This window comes from Triplophysa dalaica, chromosome 7, assembly GCF_015846415.1.
Source record: "Triplophysa dalaica isolate WHDGS20190420 chromosome 7, ASM1584641v1, whole genome shotgun sequence".
Classification (NCBI taxonomy): Eukaryota; Metazoa; Chordata; class Actinopteri; order Cypriniformes; family Nemacheilidae; genus Triplophysa; species Triplophysa dalaica.
This window is the reverse complement of record NC_079548.1, coordinates 11,744,102-11,763,148: the sequence shown is the minus strand read 5'-3', so window position 1 is coordinate 11,763,148 and position 19,047 is coordinate 11,744,102. Positions and strand designations below refer to the sequence as shown.

At 40.1% G+C, this 19,047-nt stretch overlaps 1 protein-coding gene across 2 annotated transcripts in view; it reads left to right on the top strand.

Moving 5' to 3' along the window:
* Positions 1 to 850: 850 nt before the first annotated feature.
* The window catches only part of ppfia3 (PTPRF interacting protein alpha 3), a 28,172-nt gene continuing 9,975 nt past the window's right edge, over positions 851 to 19,047 (top strand). Inside the window, exons 1-19 of one of the 2 annotated variants that reach the window (XM_056752977.1) lie at positions 851 to 1,036; positions 3,239 to 4,428; positions 9,058 to 9,159; positions 9,888 to 10,052; positions 10,461 to 10,535; positions 10,628 to 10,666; positions 10,753 to 10,881; positions 11,481 to 11,573; positions 12,375 to 12,427; positions 12,610 to 12,703; positions 15,138 to 15,272; positions 15,486 to 15,569; positions 16,425 to 16,556; positions 17,177 to 17,239; positions 17,347 to 17,426; positions 17,538 to 17,703; positions 17,793 to 17,986; positions 18,088 to 18,328; positions 18,420 to 18,553. In XM_056752977.1, coding sequence (XP_056608955.1) covers positions 4,099 to 4,428; positions 9,058 to 9,159; positions 9,888 to 10,052; positions 10,461 to 10,535; positions 10,628 to 10,666; positions 10,753 to 10,881; positions 11,481 to 11,573; positions 12,375 to 12,427; positions 12,610 to 12,703; positions 15,138 to 15,272; positions 15,486 to 15,569; positions 16,425 to 16,556; positions 17,177 to 17,239; positions 17,347 to 17,426; positions 17,538 to 17,703; positions 17,793 to 17,986; positions 18,088 to 18,328; positions 18,420 to 18,553 — 2,309 coding nt within the window. In that variant the 5' untranslated portion in view covers positions 851 to 1,036; positions 3,239 to 4,098. Of the gene's footprint in view, positions 1,037 to 3,238; positions 4,429 to 9,057; positions 9,160 to 9,887; positions 10,053 to 10,460; positions 10,536 to 10,606; positions 10,667 to 10,752; positions 10,882 to 11,480; positions 11,574 to 12,374; positions 12,428 to 12,609; positions 12,704 to 15,137; positions 15,273 to 15,485; positions 15,570 to 16,424; positions 16,557 to 17,176; positions 17,240 to 17,346; positions 17,427 to 17,537; positions 17,704 to 17,792; positions 17,987 to 18,087; positions 18,329 to 18,419; positions 18,554 to 19,047 lie in introns of both variants that reach the window. The other variant, XM_056752976.1, reaches the window with a different exon arrangement.

Below are 19,047 nucleotides of genomic sequence, written 5' to 3'. Positions count from 1 at the left end.
TCTGTTTTATTGGTGGAGAAGTCACCAGTGTCATTTTTTTATTGGTTCGGCGGTAACATTGATGCCTGTGGCCTCCACCTCTGAAAGAGGATTCTCAGCTCGAGACGGGTCGCGGGTAATTTGTTTTTTTTTTCGCAAGCGCTCACACTACGTCATACGGATAGCATTTCTATGAATTCTTACATGGACGAACTGCGTATGAAAAGTGTATGAGGTACGCGTTTTGTAGAAGGCACCAGTGTTTTACGCCATCCGTGTAATTGGAGACATTTGTGAGTCCAAAAAGAAAAAATAATCGTTTCAATATTCTTGTATTGCTTCATGAAGTGAGCTATAAAAAGGCAGAATGACATCATAAATAGAAATTAGACAAGCATAATATTTTGATTCAAACAGTTGCAACAACATATCTGTATAAATCGTGCATTAAAAAAGGCACACTTAAAATGATGCGATAATTGCTCTAACAAGTGCGTTGATTTAAGGATGGTTCATCATTGCGAAGTGCAATACCGCATGTCGCCTGTAGAGGGGGTGGATGTTGCGACAGACCGAGAGTGGACCGAAGTTCTCAGGTACACATTGAGCGATGACCGTTTTGATCTTTGTCTATAAATGCTTGAGCTTTGCTTATAAATTAATACCTTTATACCTATATGAAGGGGAGGGGGGCGATGAACCGTGTCACACACAAGAGGCTACATGATATCACGTAGTTACAGTAGCCCTAGCAACAGCCCGTGTTTGTGATCCCTGTGGTGGTGAGGCAGGCGTGAATGTTTCTTTAAGAGCCAGCTCCTTTACATCGACAGAGAGAGGGAGAGGGGAGGGGGGAAGAGAGAGAGACTGGGGTTGTCTATGGTTAGGTGTAACGTTTGGTCGCTCGGTGCCGTCGTTACATGTGTGAGGAAGAGGGAAGGGGGGAGGCTGACAACTGGGCTTTACAGCTAATTCGGCACCCGAAAGCGCTGCGCTCCGATGGGGTCGACGGGGATGAAATGACGATGCCTAACGTGTACTTCCGACGATGACAACGGTGAGCGGCGGTTAAGCCGGCGTGCATATTTCAGCATCGCATGTATTTTCTTATATATGCATGTTTGTGTGTGTGATATCGCCCAGCTGTGGAGATGAGGAGGGGGATGGAAGGACTTGGGAGGAGGGGGCGAGGCGACAGAAGGACGGAAATAAGAGAATAAAATAGCAACGCATGAAAAAAACGACACGACGTGTTATTCGTAAGATAAAAATGCGATTTCGACGGCGTGTCCAGTCGCCTATCTGCAGGAGAGAGACGGTACATATATCATGGTGGAGCGGACGGCAAAGGAATACGTCAACACATACATCCAGGCTCCACCGATGCACGCTGAAACTATTAACGTCATTTTGCTGGATCACAAAAAAGCGATGTTTGTCTCATTACGACCCCTCCATTATTGTATTGAATTGTGTTTTTTTTCTCCGAGTATGAACATCAGATCAACAGCATCCAATGCCCTCCCAATGTAACGATGGCTGCCCGGTATTTACACGGACCCGTTCCCTTTAAATGTTATTCGACAACGTCCACGGACACACAAAAGCACTGGCCGGCTACATGATCGTTACACACCACGAATTCCATTTCCGTATATCATGCGCATCCATTAGCCTCATGACTAATCGCTTCTACAAAGCATAATGAGAAAAAAAACAAATATAGCCTATCAAACTGCACACGATAAAGGCGCGGTATTGAATTAGGAAATCGTCTCACCTTTTCCCGCTGGGTGTCTATTTTAGTAGACAATTTGAAATAGGTGTGTATGTGTGTGACGGGAAGAGGGAGGGAGTAAGGCAGAGAGATGAACAGACAGACCGACCGAGAGACAAAACAAATGAAATTGGCTGTTGATATGAATGTTCTGCATGACAGTCGTTGAAACGAGGCATTCTCGTTGATACATTGTGTTCATTTGCCTCTACATCGTTCGCATTCAAGACAGAGTATTTAGCACGATTTGTGGCCTGTTCAAGGAATCACTGCCTGTGTCTGAGCTCTATTGATTCTTCTAAATTCCTCTGTGTCAACATGCACTGCTTTCTCATGTTGTTCCCTGATACTGTATGGCGGGACACACAGATGGACATTTTTATTGTGCTTTCATCGTTATATTTTGTTCCCCAACGTGTCTACCACCATCTCTGGCTGACTCTTGCGTAAAATCAACGATTTCAAGATAACTCCCTGTCTTACAGTTTCATCAGTGTTTAGGTGTAATGTAAACCTCTCTCGCCTGTTTTCAGATTTGACCTGTGTCATGATCACAGTATGTTTCAGGAAATACAAATTTAAAGTGACAGCTGCTATCCAAAAGGACAGACGCTGCCCCATTTATCCCTCCAAAGACAACTTCACAACTTGTATCCCAACATTTTTAGCATTAAATGCCCGTGCTTGATGCATGATATGTTAACAATGGTAAAATTGTGATATTTTAACCATTTTCTCTCACGTTTGAGTGTCATTGTTGTTTTGTGTGTTTTATATTCTTTTTTTTAAGTAGTTCTGTATTTTGTGATGCTGTGTTGTTGAGGGTTTGTCAATAAACAGTATCATTTTAAACACTTGAAAATTCCCATCTGACCTCTTGAAAGCAGAAATGTGTGTTTTCTCAGCTGATGGTGAATGCAAGTTAAAGGGTCCAAAACAAATCGGTCATCATTTACTCACCCTCATGACTTTTCAGACCTGTTTGACTTTCTTTCTTCTCCAGATGACAAAAGAGAAGAATGTTGTTAAACGGCATCCATTCACTTTCATTGGCTCGGTGTCCAGGCAATAGAAGTGAATGGGTGCAGGCGTTGTTCGTTTACCAAGTTTCTTCAAAATATCTTCTGCTGTGTTGTCTGGGAGAAAGAAAGTCATACAGGTGTAAAATGATGAGAGGCTGAGTAAATGCTGACAGAATTTGCATTTTTGGGTGAACTATCCCTTTAATTCACAGGGTTCCCACTCGAAGAAAACCTATAAAATTATGAAATTTTGATTTCCAGTCCAAGATAGTGATAGATATTTGTGTCACTTCTATAAAGTTGTTTTTAAAAATCCATATCAAGTAATCATGACTAGAAAAGGAAATTCAAAGATGTAGTAGACCTGTGTTGGGTTTAGTATGTGAACCAAAAAAAGATGTATTACCGACCACCTTCGGCCTTATGTGCTAATTCCACTTTCCTTTATTTCCCTCTTCAGCTCTCCTTTACTTTAAGTTTAAACCCAGTGGGTAGAAGACTCTCCTCCATGCCCACCCTTCCTTTTACCCAAACCAGTCCCTGTAACCCGACGACTTTCCCCTCCTACTTTATCCCGCCGCTTTCACCCCTCCCGAGAACACACCCTGCTGCTCCGCCCAAACGCAACCAAGCCAAGGATTTTCAACAGCACATACTAAGAGCCAATCAGGAGCCTTGAAGCCATTCAGGAATTAACAATACAACTCGTAATCTACCTGAACATTGAGGAAAAAACTGCGGATAATTAATCCACAAAGAGGAAAACAACAGAAAAATTCGGATAAACTGGCAGTACGTGTCTACCTTTGAAGAAGAGCACAGCAATTATGATATTCCGCCAAGGTGGAGAAGAAAGCTGAAGCGATTAATAGGGGGTGGAAACAGAAACAAAGAAAGATATAAAGGGAAAAAATTGAGAAATTGCACCTTTCACACATTTTAACTGCGTATACACACACACCAGTCACTCACACAAAGACTGAGCACACACATAGTATATTATAATATATCTGCAATACTATACACAACATTATATATACACATCGAACATCCACAATATCCATCTGTACTTGCACAAATTCCCACACTCTATTATCACACTATCAGACTCCAAATGCTCATATAAACACCCGCATATGAACGACAACCTTAGAATCCCAAACACGCAAACACAACCGGATCTGACACTTAACAGTCCACGCTGTGAATCCCCCTTTTGGAAACCTGTGTGGACCAGACATACACAAGCTCACCCTTAACCTCTCTCACGCTATCAGATAACAACCTCACGCACTCGTTCACACCTTCCACGGCCTCAAGATGATGTGTGAGGTGATGCCCACCATCTCAGAGGATGGACGGGGAGGCGGAGGAGGCCCGTCCTCTCCTGCTGGAGGGGGTGGTGGTTTGGGTGGCGGTGCAGGGGGTGTTGGCGGCGGGTATGGGGGCCGAGAGGCTCGTGGTGGGGACGAGGGAGGGAGCACTGGAAACCTGGAGTCTCTGATGGTGAACATGCTGACGGAGAGAGAGAGGCTGCTGGAGAGTCTCAGAGAGACCCAGGACTGTCTCGGCACGGCACAGTTACGTCTGCGAGAGCTGGGTCACGAGAAGGACTCGCTGCAGAGACAACTGTCCATCGCACTGCCACAGGTACGTATCAGGGTTTGTGTGTGTTTCAAACCATGTTTTATGCAGAATTGCAAAAGTAAATGTATGTTGTGCAGTTTTATATTGTCTTGTATTTATGTTAGAAGATTAGTTTACATTAAACTGTGTCACTATCTTTGTATTTTCTATTGTGGAGTGAAAAAGATTAAATAATTTATGCAAATACAATAAATAGCGAATTGATGTTTGCTTCAACGAGGAATGCAAAATTACCATCAAAGTTTTATAAAATTAGTCTTTTTTTATCATGAATGTGCCAAGGAGAGCGAGGTAAGATTTTTAGTTATTTAATACATTAAATCTTACTATATACGACTTCACAAGACATGGAAAGCCCCAGTCTCATTGTAATTATAGGAAAACGCAAAAAGTATGTATTCCAGTACAAATTATCTTTTGTGTCCAACAGAAAAAAGAAAATCGTATGGTTTTTTAATCATGGACGAGCTGTTTCAGACCTTATGAATGGTCTTTTTCGATTCAGAGTAGCATCTTTTAAGAATTTCTTGAATTAATATTGGGAAATGGATGAAATCCAGTGATTTCCGGAAGCAAGAGCTGCCTGTGCAAGTGATGCAACAAAGATAAAAAGTCAAGAACAAGAATATGATAGGATCATTCCAGTTAGGCGTGAGGATCATTCTTTGGTCACAACTAAACACCTCTGTTTTTTTTTGTCAACGCATCTTAGGCAGTCTTTATGTGTACCCGACTGATCCGGCTAACATTCAAGCCAATCTTCCATACTAGCTAGGGCCTGTTCTGGTCACCTTTGCATGAGGTTTTGTCTCTTCTGATATAATTGAAGGTGTTCTGCATATCTTTTATAGATTATCTGATTATCTACAATTCTGTCACCTGTTTTACATAACAGGGCGCTTCTTGTGATTTCTGAACGATATAATCTTTTATACAACAGCTCTTGTACTGCTAGATTGTGTCAAATAATGAGTTGGAACCTATAATAACATCATAGGAGCTTAAAGTGATATAATGAGTTTGGGCTATGAACAGACAGAATGCAACATCTCTTGTTCAAAATATGTGGGGCGTTTCATTTGCATATGGGGTCAGAAAAGTATGAAAAAACAAGTATAGAATTAGAGATGTGCAACCTTATTCACATTTACAAAATATGATTCCCTAACGCGAAACACACTCATGAATATACAAACGTGTTATTAAGGAATAGAAGCTGCCTTTGAAAATAATTAGACATTTTGTGGATCATGATAGTCAATCTTTTCATGGCTACATTTAACTCACATTAAAAGGTCAATGCTTTTCTCTTATTGTTGTTTTTTTCATTTGTGATCAATTAAAAATGAAAGCAATACTTACTTAATAAATGTAAGCAGTTTGCTATACCTTCATTTTTATTTCCTATACTGTTTGTTTTCTGTCTATCAAACTGTAGTGCTGAACAATAAATCTACCACATACATGCTGCAGTTCTGAGATCGATGTATTTCTGTGGGTCGCTCTTGCTATCCCTAACTCACAATTGTTGACTCGATAACAGCAGAAATAAAAAATATATCCCATTTATGTTTCCCTATTTTTATCAAGATAATATTAGCAATTTTTCGTTGAAATGTCTGGTATGAGTTAAAAGCAGCATAAAAATGTGAAGTGAGAATTTCCGTTTCAGAATAATGTGAAGTGAGAATTTCCGTTTCAGAATATCCGTAGGTTGTAAATGTAAAACAATATCATGCAAGTTTGTTTTCTTGTAATTATGACATTTCAACATGACACAAGTCACTTTCCATTTGTTAAGGATCGGGTTGAATACAGTCGCACCATTCAGATTCACACTATAAGTTATGTTTTGCATTCTTGAATTGTATTTTTGAATCATAACTTGTCAATATATATATTTGATACTGGTAACATTTTTAAATCAACTGCCACTTACATTTGGCATAAAATAGCTTATAGAGGCCCATTCTGTGGGAGAGACTGGATATTTAGCGCCCATAGCACCACAGAAAGGAAGAGAATCAATATCACACATACACGCCCAAACACACGCACATATGCAAACACAAGCAGGCTGAGATTGAGAGGTGCGATGCATTAAAAATGGTTTCATTCGGTGCATCCCACTAGTATAGAATGAATGAGGAAAAAGCAGAGCATTTCCAGGAAACGACAAAGCCAAATGCTGAAAAAAAGGGGTGTGAACCCATTGTTAAGATCCTTGGTGTCAGTCGAACTATAGCAGGAGCTTGAATGAGAGAAAAAAATAAGGCAGGACATTATCACGCAATTGTGTTTGGCATACTTGTGCCAAACGTAATTCTGGTCCAATCTCAGCACGGTACAGTTCTAGAATGCCAAAGTCCTATGGGCCCACTGAGTTACCATCTGTGTACCACTATACCACTCCTAAGCTTAGCCCCCCTACTCCCCTTTCTTTTCCTTTCCTCTGTTTTTTTCTTTCTTTACCCTAGTTTTGCTTGATATTAAAGAAATCAACATAGAGATGGACTGTGGAGTTTAAGGTGCAATGCAAAAAATCTGGATTTAATATTTTTATATATAAGAATAATTTTATAGTTTTTTAGAAAAATATGATTTAAAAAACACATTTAAATTAGAATTGCAGAAATGTGTGAAAATTGTAAAATACTGGCATGTGACATCACAACCTAAGGTGTCCGTTTTTAAATATTAGATCCAAAAGAAAAAATAAATAAACAAGTTAATTCAAATTGTTAAAATAAACCATCTGCTCCTCTTTTTTGCAACAATGTTTTTGCATGGGCTTGTGTTGCTGTCTTCATATACATATGAACAAAAGTGATTGTGCCACAAGTTTGTCAGCAAAGTAAACTTAAACCTAACAAAAGAGTTGGTTCAGATTCAAATCTCCGTTTGTAAATGTCTGAAAAGTCAACAACTGGAGTTGAATGGCTCTTAAGTTACTGGTGGTCCTTTCAAACGTTTGCCATGTCAGCTCACACACATATTTCAACATCATCTAATAAACAAACATCTGCTGTGTATTTGAGCAAACAAACACACAAACCCTAATACATGAGTACATAGCAACATGTACATGCAGTCTGGCATGGTTACTGTCTGCGCTTGACAGAGAAGGTGTGTAGTGTGTTTCTCGATGAACGGGCCCGATCACATATAGGCAGCTAGCAAACGATGGTGTGGTTTTATGCGCGCTGTGGCAGGCATGTCAGGCCATATGTCATCTTACACAACGTGGTGCTATCAAGTTCCTACACCCAAGAATTGCTTATTGGAGTGTTCAGAACGCGTTTCACAAAGACACACATTGCGGAAACAAACATTCACACGACCGGTGTTTGTCATTGAAAGTTTGCTTATGTGTTAAATGTGTGGATTTGTGGTAGTTTTTTGTGCTTGTTTTGAGAGTGTTCATGTGTAATAGTGTTTGTTTGTTACTGTTCATTGTGGGGATGTGTGAGATGTGTAATATTATTTAGTGTGTAATGTGTTATTGTTTGTGTAAGTTCTGAGTGTGTGAATGTGTTGAGTGTGTGGTTGTGTTGTAGTATTTGTGTGATGGTGTTGAGTATGTGGTTGTGTTATAGTGTTTGTGTGATCGCGTTGGGTGTGTGGCTGTGTTACAGAGTTTGTGTGATGGTGTTGAGCTTGTAGTTGTGTTAAAGTGTTTGTGTGATGGTGTTGAGCGTGTGAATGTGTTGTAGTGTTTGTATGATGGTGTTGAGCATGTGGTTGTGTTGAAGTGTTTGTGTGATGGTGATGGGTATGTGGATGTGTTACAGAGTATGTTTTATGGTGTTGAGCTTTTAGTTGTGTTAAAGTGTTTGTGTGATGGTGTTGAGCGTGTGAATGTGTTGTAGTGTTTGTATGATGGTGTTGGGTATGTGGATGTGTTACCAATTTGTGTGATGTTGTTGAGCGTGTAGTTGTGTTACAGTGTTTTTGTGATGGTGTTGAGCGTGTGGTTGTGCTGTGGTGTTTGTGTGATGGTGTTGAGCGTGTGGTTGTGTTGTAGTGTTTTTTTGTGATGTCGGGCATGTGGATGTGTTACAGAGTTTGTGTGAAGGTGTTGAGAGTCTGGTTTTGTGTTATAATGTTTGTGTGATGGTGTTGAGGGTGTGGTTGTATTGTAGTGTTTGTGTGGAGCGTGTGGAAGTGTTGAGTGTGTGTTTGATGGTGTTGAGAGTCTGGATGTGTTATAATGTTTATGTGATGGTGTTGAGGGTGTGGTTGTGTTGTAGTGTTTGTGGGATGGTGTGGAGCGTGTGGATGTGTTATAGTGTTTGTGTGTAAGTGTTGAGTGTGTGTAAGTGTTATAGTGTTTGCGTGATGGTGTTGAGTTTAAATGTTTTAACACTATATTGATTATTATACATTTCTTAGTAGGATTCCTAAAAGCAATATATAATGGTGTTAGTGATGATGTTTCTACGGTGGTTTACGGAACAACTCAATTGACACATTATTCCACATTATGTGTGTGTGGTTTGAGAGTGTGTATGTTATTGGGAGGCATTGGGAGGATGTAAATATATTTAAGGCTGACCACAGCACTGGATTTGCACTTTTTGGTTTAATTGTAGCGTTGATTGTTTGCTCAGATTGTGTTTTGTGTGTGAGCAGGAGTTCGCGGTGTTGACCAAAGAGCTGAATGTATGTCGAGAGCAGCTGCTGGAGAGAGAGGAAGAAATCGCTGAGCTCAAGGCGGAGAGGAACAACACACGGGTCAGTAACTCCATAACCATCATCTATGTGTATGTGTGTGTGTGGTCCTGGTAAACCCTTCAGTGTGGTGACCACATGTCCCCACAAAGCCAGTCATTTTTTTAAAGAAGACAGCTTATTATTTAGTTTAACTAAATAACTAAGTTTTCTTGGGGGATACAATATACAGTTTGTACAGTATAAAAATCAGTATATATATTTCTATATAAGTTTATATAAAGTCCCCGTAAAACATGGAAGCCCAATATGTGTGTATGGGTCTGACTGTTCAGACATCATATACCTTTTATATCTTGCGTCAGTGTTTCTTTGAATTTTTTTAGTTGGAGTGTTAATCTTAAACCTTGCTCATATATGGGGTGGGACTGGTTGTACCTATTTATATATCTTGATTCACGTGTATATTTCTGTCTTTTTTTAATAGGCCCTAAAAACAAAGTTTAACCTTTTGGATAAACTGTAGCTTTATTACATAGCTCACCTGGCTGGTTTATATTTCTGCATATGTTTAAACAACTAACAAAAATAAAACTCTATTACTGCATTTAAGTTTGTAAAATAACAGTGTGAAGACAAACAATAGAGGAAACAAGCATTCATTCAATCGGGCTTTGTAATTACTTCGATATTTATCTTAGAATTGACAATTAACTCATGTGACAACTAGCCCCGGTCTCCTCTATAGATTCTCTTGTCTCACTTTCCCTGTTGCGTTTTTTGCTGTCTAGCTCCTGCTGGAGCACCTGGAGTGTCTGGTGTCTCGTCACGAGCGTTCTCTGAGGATGACTGTGGTAAAGAGACAGGCTCAGTCTCCTGCTGGAGTCTCCAGTGAGGTCGAGGTGCTCAAAGCCCTCAAGTCTCTTTTTGAACATCACAAAGCCCTGGATGAAAAGGTCAGCAGCCCCATCCTGACCCGCCATAAATGATGAAGAAAAAGATTTTTCTTTCTTATATTGTTCCAAATCCATGTACTGTTCATTTTAAACATCTTTGCAAAACTTGTATATCATTTATTATAGTGACCACAGCTATCAGACTCCAGAAAGGACCGAAAAGTGTGTATATTTGAATTAGTGTGTATTTGTAAAGCAATAAATTGTTTCCTGTCTCTACATATTAAACTGAAAGAGCTGACAACGAATAAAATTACTTGCAAATAAACTGTGACTTTAAAAACTGATATAGTTCAAATGCACATTGCTAGATGTCTAAAGAGCAAGCGCTCCTGTTAAAATAAATGTTAGGTTTTTTGACAGGCACCATCCTGCTGATTCATTGTCTATTGTTTCTCTGTTCCTCAGGTGCGTGAAAGATTGCGTGTGGCTTTAGAGAGAGTCGCTGTTTTAGAAGAAGAGCTGGAGACGTCTACAAATGAGGTGAACATCATATCATGAATAATGCATGTTTGTACCGTTTCCTCGGTCTCAATTTAGTTTGTTGTACCTAGGTTCTATCTTTGCGGGATCAGATTAAAAGGCGAGAACGGGGTTTGGACAATGGAAAGGAAGTAAGTCAGAGCAGTGATTTGAATCTTGTTTTGAATTTTTTCACGTTCATTTTTCTCATGTTTCTCTTTTGAACTGATTCACGCAGCGGCTTCCCAACGGCCCCTCTTCTCTCTTGGATGATGGAGAGATCGACAGACAGAGAGAGGGAGAAATAGAGAGACAGAGATCAGAACTTTCTCAGTTAAAGGAGAGACTCGCTCTTATGTGCAGACAGGTGAGTAGATCTGTGATGTGTATGCAGTGGGAACTGGTGAGAACACATTGAAAATCATTTAAGATTCATATCCCCTTTAAATATTGAAGAAAACCATGAATTGCTCCAGACATACCATCACATATTTGTCATAAGTCAAGTATTGTTTTAAATGAGAACAAGCAGTTTTTCAAACACATTATTTGCATAAGGTCACTAATAGAAAAAGTAAATTTGTGGTGTGAATCGTGTTACTGGTGTTGCGCATTGTAGCACCCAAGACGCCCTTCTGCAAAGCAGCTTTGAAGCGATGTGCGTTGTAAAAAGCACTATGCAAATAGAAGACTGAAACTAATGCTCTTTGAAGCATTTTGCATGAGAAGGTTTCAGTTAGCCGGGCAGACGGAGAACTGGCATTCCCATGGTTGCCATAGAGATCCAGGCTCAGAGATGCTGAGCAGAAGACGGTGTCACAATTTTTGCTGCCCTCTGGTGGATTTAAACTACATTGCAATCTTGGAAAAATATAAAATGATTGTACGCTGTTGGCATGCATCCAAGTTTTATCATGCATGTTTGTGTGCACATTTTAACGTTTGAACCACGTCTCCGATGCACAGGTTGGCGAGATCGAGGAACAGCTCACCACGGCCAGGAGGGAATTGGCTAAATCTGAGGAAGCCAATCAGAAGCTTCAGAGGGACGTAAAAGAGGTGAAATTTCATGAAAGCCTCTCCAAAACAAACTCGAGCACCGCACAAAATCACGGTTTCACATCATTCCCGCCTCTTTTTTAATTTAGAAGGGTTTCCTGCTACTGTGAACATTTAGTGGTGAAGTGCTCTGGTTGTTGATGGGTGTGCCTGTCAGCTGAATCGAGATCAATCAAACTGCCGACAAAATAATCAGCTGTCTATCTGACATTCCTCAGTGGAAGAACTCTAATTTTCGGTATAATAGAAGCACGCAGTTCTCTCCCGCGGTAACACAATGACTTGCCAACTTGGCAACAACGTCTGTTTCATGTCACAGACTCGCTACTTATGGAATTTTCCGGAATTGCCGGTAGCTGTGCTGGCTTGGCGTTCCTCTTATCTTGGATGCTTCGAGCAGATTTTTTTGTTTATAACTTGCTTTGACTGCCATAAAGCACAGACCCAATAATGGAGATTGAAGGTTTTTTTTTCCCTGAGTTACCAAAACAGGTCCTGTTTTTCTTTTCAATGCGCTTTTCAAGACTCATTTCCACAGCCAGTTTCTACTCCCTTAGAGCAATTATGTAATGCATGAAATAGCCCTTTTTGTTTTGCAATAGCTGTTTACAGTCAGCTCTGTTTGATATTGTTACTGTTAGAAAAAAAAAATTCGCTGTTGTCTAGACACTCGCCCATCCATAAATGTGGCTGCATGTACATAATGTTCTGTGTTAGTGTTTGTATCCCGGTCAACCATACCAACCGAATGTTTTTCCTTTCTTCTATCCCATATATTATCTACCACTCCCTGAACCCCAGGCGCTGTGTCAAAGAGAAGACATGGAAGAACGGATCACCACTTTGGAGCGCAGGTAAGCTCTATCACCTGCTAATGATTTGACTGGAGCTATATGAGCGTTTTCTTTCATATGGAATGTTTGCAATGCTCCGGGCGGGAATTCGCCTGTTCTGCACTTTTAAATAGAAAAAAGTAGGAAAACAGTTTTTTATCAAGAGGCCCTCTTCAGCTCGCTGTGTGTGCTCTTGTCTGTAGGTACCTCAGTGCCCAGAGGGAGGCAACATCTCTCCATGACATCAAAGACAAGCTGGAGAACGAGCTTGCCAGCAAAGAATCTTTATACAGACAGGTACAAGAGTGAAATCATGTACAGACACACATGAAAGGTGTAAGAGCAAGTTCAGGACCTTTTTACGGTTTTGTTGAACAGTAGGAGTCTATAGGGGCAGGAAATGAACATTTAAAAAATTTTCTTTTACATTTCTCTGTTATTGTTTATAATTATTGTTAAGGTTTGCAAAAAACGTGTCCCACTTTAGGCCTAAAGTAAAACTATTATCATAACGAGAAGCTTTTATAGGAGCCTATGCATCCCTTTCAATATTCAGATAATAGACTTTAAATATTTTGTACATTTCTTTACTATTACCACAATCAATCCTAAATGTGGTAAATAATAAAGTACTATTTGTTTATAACCCTAAATTCTTTTATCATTTATTCAACCTCAATGTCATTATTTTCTATTTTAATGCACAAAGAATACTTTTTTAAAGAATTTCCAAATATAGTTCCTATTGACTTCCATTATATGGACACAAAACCAATGAGACATTTCTTAAAATATCTTCTTTTGTGTTCCACAGGGTAAAAAGTTATGACATAATTTTTACTTTTGGGTGGAAATCTTGTTACTTTGATTGTTTCTATAACAGTTCAGTTTTAGAGGTTCTTCTATAAGTTTACACATTAAAGGGGCGATGAATTAAAATCACAATTTTAACCCGAGCTTTTGTTATATAAGAGGGACTCATATTCACGCGAACATCATGTAAGTGTCAGAACTAAAAACGCCATAGTTACTGAGATTACATCTGTTATTAACACCAGGCCCAGAGAACGCCAGGTTTTGGAATGCACCTATCTATGACGACATTGATAGATTGAAAACCGCCTCCATAGAAAAATATCAACGACTACTTCTCTAGCCCCGCCCACTGGTTCGCACATTACAGAACCAGTGGCGTGGAACCAGATAGAGCGAGCAAGCAATAAACAAACATGCCGTTAAATATAGCTAAATATTGTGCCATCCCTGATTGTGGAAGAATACAGTCGCTCCATAACCTTCCTTCGGATTCCAATATTAGTATATAATATTAGGAATATTATTTTTAAAGACGTTCCAGCTCATGTGGGAAAAACATAGAGCGTTTGCTCGTTTCATTTCTCCGAGAATCCTTCGTGAACAACGCAGAGGTCGACACTGAATTTGTGAAGAGTTTACAATTAAAAAGCAGTGCTGTGCCTTCAATATTGGATCCGATAGGAATGGTGCAGCAATCTTATGTGAGTAAAACGTTTTTGTACTATAAATCCCCTAAACTTTGTTAGAGATCGCTTGATGTGCCCTGAACACTATTCACCCGAGATTAGATTACCTGATGACCTCTGGTCATTTGTATTAATTGCAGAGGTTCTCTGTGATCTTAAGTCCTTGTGAATCGCCATCTCTGTGATTTGGCGGGCTCATATAATTTTTCAAGGTTTTATACACCGTTTGCGAATAATGGAGGCTGCTTTGTAGTGTTTTGGTATTATTTCGGGTGCTGGGTGATATCCATAAGTTACCGCGAGTCTTCCGTTTATTTGTTTATCATGGAAAATCTCGTATCATTTGAGACCCGCGATCTCTGTGATCTTTTGTCCAGTTCGGGATCACTGGTCACAAATTCTGACAGGTACGCTCATATATCATTAAACGCAATACAAGTATATGCTATACAATCTATACGCAAAGCCTGGCCATCACATCCGGGAAAAAAGTCAATTTAGTACATTTGAGTAAAATCATGCTTTAAATACTTTAAATAAAAATTAAATACTGATGTGGGGAGATCATTTATTAATCACAGGAGGTCTTCAGACAATACTAATGCCCTCCGAAAACTGTGAATGGTGCTCATGTGTAACCAAACGTTACGTCTTGAACCAAATTCACAGAAGCCTTCAACTATACAAACTGCTATCCAATCAAAGCGGTGGGCGTTTACTTCCAAGTGTCTTCAATGCGACACGCCCATTAAAACCGAGCGTTTGCAGAGCTGACCTGGGTAGAAAATAGCCTATTACTTATTGATTTTGATGTTTTTGGATGTAAAAACCACGTGAACGTCATAAGTAGACCTCATGTAACATTATAAAACAATAAAGAACACCACTTCATCGCACCTTTAAAATATTATTGACTATGGAACCACATCATTTTTGTGGTATATTGTGGTTTCAATCTAGAATCTGTTTCCATGGTGTTTGATGTCTGGACCTAGTGAGATTTCATTTGGTGGTTCCACACATTTTATCTGTATTACCAAAATGTTATTGTACTATATTTGATGCTTGTTTGTTTCGTCATTATATTGTGGCTTTAAATACTGAATGACTATGCGATGCAGTGATAACTAGGTCTTCCCTCAGAAGACCTTGTTTGTTGTGGTGTTTTTTATTGTCTTGTTGCCTCATTGTTCTTACATCCTCATCCTCTCATGCCTCGTTTCCCCCAGAGTGAAGAAAAGAACCGGCAGCTCCAGGAGCGTCTGGATGATGCTAAGCAAAAGCTACAGCAGACCCTCCAGAGGGCTGAGACGCTTCCCGAGATCGAGGCGCAGCTCGCCCAGAGGGTGGCGGCACTTAACAAGGTGTGTGTTGTCCTGTTCTTGTCTGTTTGTCAGGCTTTCTGTGATATGATTTAATGTCAGAAAGAGAATACGGTTTAAAATTTTAACAGAAAACCTTAGTGATGATGTAATCGCTAAGCACATTTACGTACATGCTGAATATTTCATTTCTGAGCTATTCATTTGTCAGGAGTTGCCATCAAGCTCTCTTTTACTCTTTTTACTCTTGCTTAGGCGGAGGAACGCCACGGGAACTTTGAGGAGCGACTGAGGCAGCTGGAGGCACAACTGGAGGAGAAGAATCAGGAGTTACAGAGGGTGACTCCTTTTTTATAATCTAAAAGCCTAAATTCTTCATAATTTGAGATTAATTTGGTTATTTTATATTTGAAAATGTGAATTTGAAAATGAATTATGTTTATTTAAAAGCACATACCAAGAGAAGGTGCGCATAGTGCAAACAAAGAAATGTGTGAGCTTTCAGATTTAGCCTAGTGCAGAAAGGCTGTATAAGCTTTATCTCGCAGCATCTTGAACAAACCAACCAATTTAGCATAAACTGTATTTTACGAAAAGAAAAGGAATATTTATATACAGTACATGGTAACTCTAGTGCAAGAAAACAGTTGCTTTGATGGTGCATTTCATCATCATTGAGATATATTACATGCTTATTCTTGTTCTATGAGGAAATTATAGCACACAAAAACATGTTAGTAGTGATTTTAAGTACATCAGATTTTTCAAAAGAATTTAGCAAATGTACATGTTTATTCTGTTTACAATTCAAAAATACAATTTTAAATCAAACAGTGGCTTTGAAACAAAGAATAATGTATAAATGTGATAATAATGTTACAAATATAAGAAATAATATGATATGTACATAATGTAAAAAACAATACATTATCAACAACCATAGTAACGATAACAAAAGCAAAAATAATGTTAATATAGATTCAAGTGAGGTATACAGTATATAAAAATATATAAAATGCCTTCTTATATTAATGGAATTGAACTTTTGAACTCCCCAAAGTTATTTTCTTTTGAAATATTTTCAAACACTGTACATGAAATGCTTATTGGCGCTCTGTAGTATCAATTAACTGTATATCATCTTCACTGTACAGTACATTTAGCATCGATATTCACTCAATGTTTGTTGCTCAGGCGAGGCAGAGGGAGCGGATGAATGACGAACACAACAAGCGTCTCTCCGACACGGTGGACAAGCTTCTGTCAGAGTCCAATGAGAGACTTCAACTGCACCTGAAGGAGAGAATGGCTGCCCTGGAGGAGAAGGTGCGATGATTTATCTGTCACAAAACCTCTGATTCATCCTCAAACCAGCTTGGATTTTTCCCTTAACTACGACCGCGCATCGGAAACCGAAAAAAACAGCCTTGACATTTTACCACGTCTTTGATGTTTCCCATAAAATCCAGATGTTGCTTAAATTATGTCCGCCTCGAATTGAAGTTCCAGGTCCTAAATGTGTCCTCCCTCATTATTTCAGTACAAAAGCAGGTGTTTCATTCTCATCATATTCTCACCAGGGAATCTGACAGAAATAGCTGATATACTATGTTCTTAATGTCAAAACCAGAAGGCCAAATTGTAGAGCATGATGCATGCGAGACACCAAGGCCATGGATTCAATTCCCATGAACACTTACTCTATGGTTGCTTTGGATAAGAGCATCTTTCAGATACAGACCTTTTTGGGCTCTCAATGCTTTTTTTTACTTTCTAGAATACAAATAATTGCTAGCAAACAGAATTTTATGTCACTCGGTTATTAACAGTTATGCATAGTAACCTTTTACATTTATTACATTGAAATGGCTATACAGTACGAGCTGTAGGTCACTTTGTGTTATTAAGTTGAATGAATATAAAAGTGAGTGTCCGTTATCTTTCAGAACTCTCTCTCTGAGGAACTGGCAAATATGAAGAAGATCCAAGATGATCTCTTAGCAAACAAGGTACATTTCTCTTAAAACTATAAGGCTATTAAGCAAAAAGGCCCTTGGTTACTTGACTTGTGTCCAGACGGCTACATTATCTCATGCTAATGTCGTATTCCTCCCAGGATCAACTCATTGCAGAGCTGGAGAGGCTTCAGCTAGAGCTGGACCAGCTGAGAGGAAGACCCGGTTCTTCATACTCGCGGTAACCAACACATTTTACTTCTACTGTTTTAAACAAGACGGGATAAGCATGTATCAGCTTCATTAGTTTCATCTGATTCATTGACTGTGAACTTCACTGTTGCTTTATTAGATCTCTGCCTGGAAGCGCTCTGGAGCTCAGATACTCTCAAGGAGGCGGGTCACTTCCTGCCGGCTCCACCACCCACCTGGATCACTATGGGAACACAGGCACTGGAGGTGTGGTCAGACGGACCCATCGTGGACGTTGGGGCGGGGCCAGAGAGGAAGCTAGCAAAGTAAGAACATCTTTAATAAATATTCTTGCGAATGGATGAACGATAAGGTTCAATATGAAAAAACTTTTTCTGCCCTATCTCTCCTGCAGTATGGAGACTGGGACAATGGGGCTTTGCTGGGCACTGGCTTTGAGGGCGGCGTGGAGGACAGGTGTTCTGATGACGAAGAGGATCGGGAGACGCTCTTCGGCTCAGAGCTCCTCTCACCGAGCGGGCAGACGGATGTTCAGACTCTCGCCATCATGTTGCAGGAACAGCTGGAGGCCATCAATAAGGAGATTAAGTGAGTTTACTCGACACACAGGAGGAAAAGCTAGTGCATAAAAAAAGCTCAATTTTCCATGTTAGGTGAACATCCCCTTATACTCCGTTTACTATTTTCAGGCTGATTCAGGAAGAGAAAGAAAGCACAGAGCTTCGTGCTGAAGAGATCGAGAGTCGGGTCAGCAGCGTGGCTCTGGACGGCCCGCCCATCCCTCCGACCTCTTTTGGGCGGGACAGCACAGGACGGGGCTTCATCCCCCCCTCCCTAACATCCTCCACTCTGGCATCACCGTCTCCACCCAGTTCTGGGCACTCCACCCCCCGCCTTCCCCACTCCCCAGCACGCGAGACAGACAGACAGGTAGGTGCAAGCGTGTCTGTGATTATACATAAGTATTGGTCTCATGCAATGATAAACGAGTGTAACCAAGTAAATCCATTCTGCGCTTCAGAACAACAAAGAAGACGATAGGTCCTTGGCCCTTCTGGACTCCACCCCTCCGCCCACTCCTCGCGCACTGCGATTGGATAGGATGACACACACTCATCCCGGCGCGATGTTGGATGACAGCCGCGAGTTCCGCAGGTGAGTTCATTTAACAAACTTACAATGAACCGACGTAGTCTGTGCGCATAGGCAGCATGTGACTGTTTGAAGTCTGTGAAGTTTAGGCCAGGTTTACACAATGAAAAACAGAAATGTTTTTCCTTTGCGTTTTTGAAAAGTTTCACGTACACATGACAGTGTATCAAAAGGGTCTGCATATACACGGATCCAGGAAAACGGATAAAAGCGCTGCAGTAAGCATGCCAGGCCAGTGGATGGCGATGTTGTTGTGTAAAGAAACAGAACGTTATTTGGCACATACACATGCACAGTTATAAGCCAAAAGTGCTTTTTAATAAATGGTCTGGCTTAAACGGCCTCTCAATCTCCCGCCATCAAGAAAATTTATGAGGACTGGGATTCAAATTTATTGTGAGGTCCCCCTCTCCCCAGGCCCGGTTTATAAATTATAATACGGCAACATACGGCAACCCCTTTTCATAACCAACACAGGACACTCTTCTTTGTTGCGT